This window comes from Nansenia antarctica (assembly GCF_963989245.1).
Source record: "Nansenia antarctica genome assembly, chromosome: 7".
NCBI lineage: Eukaryota > Metazoa > Chordata > Actinopteri > Argentiniformes > Microstomatidae > Nansenia > Nansenia antarctica.
This window is the reverse complement of record NC_137677.1, coordinates 62278617-62282750: the sequence shown is the minus strand read 5'-3', so window position 1 is coordinate 62282750 and position 4134 is coordinate 62278617. Positions and strand designations below refer to the sequence as shown.

Below are 4134 nucleotides of genomic sequence, written 5' to 3'. Positions count from 1 at the left end.
GCACGCTGCCGCTGCTAGCTACGTGTCGCGCCCGCCGCCCGCCCGTGGTTGGCTGTGTCTGTCTCCGCTCTGATGGGACTAGAACTGTGTGTGTGTGTGTGTGTGTTGCTTATTGGTTCGTAGCTCCCTGTCTCACTATGTACAGTATATTGAGGGTTTTTTATTCATTGTAATGAATAAAATAGGAGCTGTGTTGTTGAAGCAGGGAGTTGTAGTTCAGGTCCAGGTCTCCCTGTAGTCTCTGTGACCCCTGTACTGTGTGTTGCCTATGTACTGTGTGTGTACTGTGTGTTGTGTGTGTACTGTGTGTTGCCTATGTACTGTGTGTTGTGTGTGTTGTGTGTGTACTGTGTGTTGTCTCTGTCTGGGCTGGCTGTGGACTAATGGAATGCTGCTTTCCCCCCCCCCATGTCTCCCCCCCCTTGTCCCCTGCCCTCCCCCTCCTCTCTCTGTCCTTCTGCTTTGCTCTCCTCGCTTCCTCCCCTCCTCTTTTCTCTTTCCCTTTCTCTCCCTTCCCTTCCCGATATCTATCTTTCCCCTCGCCCTCTGTCTTTCTCTCTCTCCGCTCCCCTCTTTCCTTTCTCTCTCTCCTTTCTCCTCCTCCTCCGATTCCCCTTTGTTTCTCTCTCTCCCTCTCCCTCTCCTCCCCCCCTCCTGTCTCCCTCTTTCTCTCTCTTCTCTTCTTCTCTCCCCCTCAGGTCTGACGCCTGCTCTGGCTTGCGCTCCTAGCAGAGAGGTGGCTGACTGTCTGGCTCTCATTCTGGCTTCCATGATGCCTTTCTGCTCCCCTTGCAGCTCCGGAGCCCCCTCCCCAGGCTCCCTCCTGAGGACGTTGGTCCCCCGCCAGGGGAAGGGGGGCGGCCCCCCCCGGGGCCCCCGCAGCCCCGCCGCCCCCTCGGGCCCCTCCAGCGAAGGCAGTCAGAGTCAGGGCCACACCACTGAAAACGACTCCGACTCTGAAACCTTCTGACCCACCCCCGTAATCCACCCTACTCCCTCCTCCCCAAAACCGCCCACCCCCCGCCCCCCTCCCTACTCCCTTCTAACTACCTGGATGTCTGCACTTCCCACCATCACCACCCCCCACCCCCTGCTCACCCTTCTCCTCGGTCCCCCCAGAGCTCTCCCCCTCCCTCTCTGGGTGGGGAACATTTGTACAGGACCTCCCCCCCCTCCCCCTGCCCCAGGCTGGAGGGACGGAGCTCTGACCTCTGACCCCCAGACCTGCTGGTGCTTCTTCAGATCGACCTCGGTACTCCGTCTCAGCATGGCCCACCGATTATGGCGCGGTTCTGACACGTTTTCTTAAAGCCATTTTTTATTGTAATTTGTACAAAAGAAAAGAGAAGACCAGGAGGAGAGAAGAAAAGTAGAATACTTTTAACTTACTTAACTTCTTTTTTTTTAAAGATTTGTTTTTGGTTTTATCGATGTACCAAATATTGACTTAGCAAATGTATATGTTCATTCTGGAGGTTGGGGTGTACATGCAAAGGTACGTAAAGGGCTTATGTCTGCCCAATGAGGTTACTTAGCACAAACCGACTGAAGCACAAATCTGGAATTCAACTTCTAGTCTAACGATAGAGGCCGTGTTTGTGTTTAGAAGCAAGACAGGAGAGGCTGTTTGTGGACCGGCCCCAGAGAAACAGGGTAGGAAACGTTGCCTTGAGTCACTAAGGGTCTGTTCTGTTCTGTTCTGTTCTGTTCGGTTCTGACCGCAATGTGAAGTGAGGGACCAGAGAAATTCGGTTGTTAAGTCGTGACGTGTTTCCGGGTCCAACGTTGGCTGAGGCGCTCTCTTCGATATGCCGCGGTAATAATAATAATAATTGATTATGTTTGTACAGCGCTTTTCCGAAAGCGCTTTTTATCAAAGACGCTGACAATATGGGAAAAAACGGGAAAGAAGCTGTGTCCCTTGTTGAATGAATAGATCCGAGTCTAAAAAAACCGATTGAACTGTCATTCTACCGCTGTAGTACACTGGTTTTTATTTGGACCCGGAAATTGATTAACACTTAACAACCGAATGGAATGATCCGGTTAACCACACAGACAGAGATGTCACCCGGGACCACAGTGTTGCAGAAGCTTACGTGCTCACAGACGAGGTCTTCGGGTGTCGGGTGAAGAGGGTTCGAACCAACAACCTTCAGGTGAATAGGGGCAACAAGTCCCACCTCTAAGGTATTTTATGTACTGTTGTTGAATGAAGGTACCGATACTGCCAGCACTTACATGTCAAAGGAAAACAGGGCATCGACCACTCCCCTCCCCCTCTCTTTCTTCGTCCCCCTTTCCCCCGTCGACGTCTGTCTACCAGCTATGTGCCAGTCTCTCAAACTTGTCCAGTGCCTTGTTACATCTTCTTTGTATTAAGTTTTTAATTTGTACATTTCTTTAGAAAAAAATAAAAGAATTGAAAAAGCTTAAGCTAAAGGATAGCGTGACCACTGTACAGGAATGCTAATTCTGGCATGTCTAACAAAAATGAAGTTCCTTTCTGCTTTTTGTACTGTACCAATGTATATACTGTCTTTGTGAAGCACAGCCTTGTCTGTAACCATGTCCCACACAGAAGCCCCTGTGCGCACACACACACATTTAAAGAGCAGTGTTAGCCGTGTTCCTAAAGGCTTGCTGAGAGAAGAGTGAATAGATTGGGTCTGTCAGTATTAAGATGCCAGAGAGAGAGAGAGCATCATCACCTGTTTGTGACAATCGTATCGTTGCGTTCCTGATTTTCAAGCCAGTTCCTGGTGCAGTAGGCTATGCTGAGGGCTGTTCGTCAGCTACCCTACCTGTTTTATATGAATTGTACAATTATAATATAAAAATCTGTTTTAATTTATTGCTGTCTGCTGTGGTTTTTCGATCTGCTTCAAACATCACTGACACGTTCCACATCTGAAGCTCACCTGAGAAACGTCTTCTGTCACTGTGACTCATATTTAAGTTGGTAACAACATACAAAAACATTGTTCAGCAACAACACAATATTTAATTCAACAACACCCCAATCTGCATAGTAGTTAGAACATGGAAAGATGGAAAGGACACACAAAACCCACACAATGAGTGGTGTGCAACACCGGTGCCCCCCAGGGAACTGTTCTGTCACCCTTTCTCTTCACCCTCTATACCTCCGACTTCCAGTTTAGCTCCGACCAGTGCCACCTGCAGAAGTTTTCTGATGACTCCTCTATCGTCGGTTACATCACAGACGACAGGGATGAGGAGTACAGGGCCCTGGTGGAGAGCTTTGTGCAGTGGTGCGACACCAACTACCTCTTGCTTAACACCAGCAAAACAAAGGAGTTGGTGGTGGATTTTAGGAGGAAGAGAAGGACCCCAGCCCCCATCACCATCAAGGGGGTGGAAGTCGAGAGGGTGGACTCCTACAGGTACCTGGGAGTACAAATTAATAACAAACTGGACTGGACTGACAACACCGAGGCTCTTCTCAGGAAAGGGCAGAGCAGACTGTTTTTCCTGAGAAGGCTGAGGTCTTTCGGTGTCTGCAACAAGCTGCTGCGAATCTTTTATCAGTCGGTGGTTGCCAGCGTTCTGTTCTTCGCCGTGGCCTGCTGGGGTGGAAACATCTGTGCCAGGGATGCTGCGAAGCTAAACAAACTGGTGAAGAAGGCCAGCTCTGTGGTGGGGACCGGGCTGGACAGCCTAGAGGTGGTGGCAGAACAGAGGATGGGGAAAAAACTGGCGGCCATGCTGGCCAATCCCTCCCACCCGATGTACTGCGAGCTGGCGGGGATGAGGAGCAAGTTCAGCCACAGATTTGTTCTCCCCCGTCAAAGTACAAAAAGATTTGGACAGTCCTTTGTTCCAGCTGCACTCCGACTCTACAACCAGGCCCTGCAGGGTGGGAGAGACCTGGAGCTGGAACTTTGGAACTTGGAACTTTTTACTTATTGAGCCTGCACTGTTTTATGTATTTTATTGAATGTTTTCTGTCTGCCCTAACTGAGCTGTTTGACAACAAAATTTCCCCATTGGGGACAATAAAGGTTTTCAATCAATCAACAGTCCAATCAGGTTAAAAAACCTTGACCAAAATCAGTGTTAATAATCTTTAATTACATAATCTCTGTACATGTACAAACTTTTACACCACAT

At 49.4% G+C, this 4134-nt stretch overlaps 1 protein-coding gene across 1 annotated transcript in view; it reads left to right on the top strand.

Annotated features, from left to right (window-relative positions):
- ankrd44 (ankyrin repeat domain 44) overlaps positions 1-970 on the top strand; it is a gene marked incomplete at both ends in the record, with an annotated part of 16748 nt that extends 15778 nt beyond the window's left edge. The window contains 1 exon segment of the mRNA XM_080537018.1: positions 699-970. Within this exon segment, the coding sequence (XP_080393144.1) occupies positions 699-970 (272 nt within the window).
- Between the last annotated feature and the right edge of the window lie 3164 nt (positions 971-4134).